The following is a 930-nucleotide window of genomic DNA, read 5'->3' on the forward strand; positions in this document are numbered from 1 at the left end:
ATGACTGAGGATAACTACTCCTTGACCACTGAATTTATCCTCATAGGATTTGCAGATCATCCAGAGTTGAAGAGCCTCCTGTTTGTGGTGTTTCTCACTATCTATGTAATCACTATGGTGGGGAATCTGGGCCTGGTGATGTTGATTTTTATGGAGGGTCGTCTTCACACACCAATGTATGTCTTTCTGGGCAACTTAGCTTTGATGGATTCCTGTTGTTCCTGTGCCATTACCCCCAGAATGTTAGAGAACTTCTTTTCTAAGGACAAAACAATTTCCCTCTATGAATGCATGGCACAGTTTTATTTTCTCTGCCTTGCTGAAACTACAGACTGTTTTCTCCTGGCAGCAATGGCCTATGATCGCTATGTGGCCATATGCAGCCCATTGCAGTACCACACCATGATGTCAAAGAAAGTGTGCATTCAGATGATCACAGGGGCCTACATAGCTGGAAACCTGCATCCCATGATTCATGTAGGGTTTCTCTTTAGGTTAACTTTCTGTGGGTCAAATCAAATTAATCACTTTTTTTGTGATGTTTTTCCGTTATACAAGCTTTCCTGTGTTGACCCTTATATCAATGAATTGATGCTATTTATCTTTGCAGGTGCAATTCAAGTCTTCTCTATTATAATAGTCCTAATCTCCTATCTCTGCATCCTTTTTATGATTTTCAAAATGAAATCCAAAGAGGGAAGAGGCAAAGCCTTATCTACTTGTGCATCCCACTTTCTCTCTGTCTCAATATTCTATGGTTCTCTTCTCTTTGTGTACATTCGACCACATTCAGTTAAAGAAGAGGATAAAGATATACCTGGTGCTGTTTTTTATACTCTAGTGATCCCTTTATTAAACCCTTTTATTTATAGTCTAAGAAATAAGGAAGTAATAAATGCTATGAAAAAGGTTATAAAGAAAATTTTATAA

General features: G+C 38.2%; 1 protein-coding gene across 1 annotated transcript; it reads left to right on the forward strand.

Annotated features, from left to right (window-relative positions):
• On the forward strand, positions 1-930 carry LOC309846399 (olfactory receptor 5K3-like; the record flags this gene model as incomplete). The annotated part of the gene is made up of 1 exon (XM_082695294.1): positions 1-930. The coding sequence occupies one exon, from the start codon at positions 1-3 to the stop codon at positions 928-930; it is 930 nt and encodes a 309-aa protein (XP_082551420.1).

This window comes from Mustela nivalis (genome assembly GCF_964662115.1).
Source record: "Mustela nivalis genome assembly, chromosome: 1".
Classification (NCBI taxonomy): Eukaryota; Metazoa; Chordata; class Mammalia; order Carnivora; family Mustelidae; genus Mustela; species Mustela nivalis.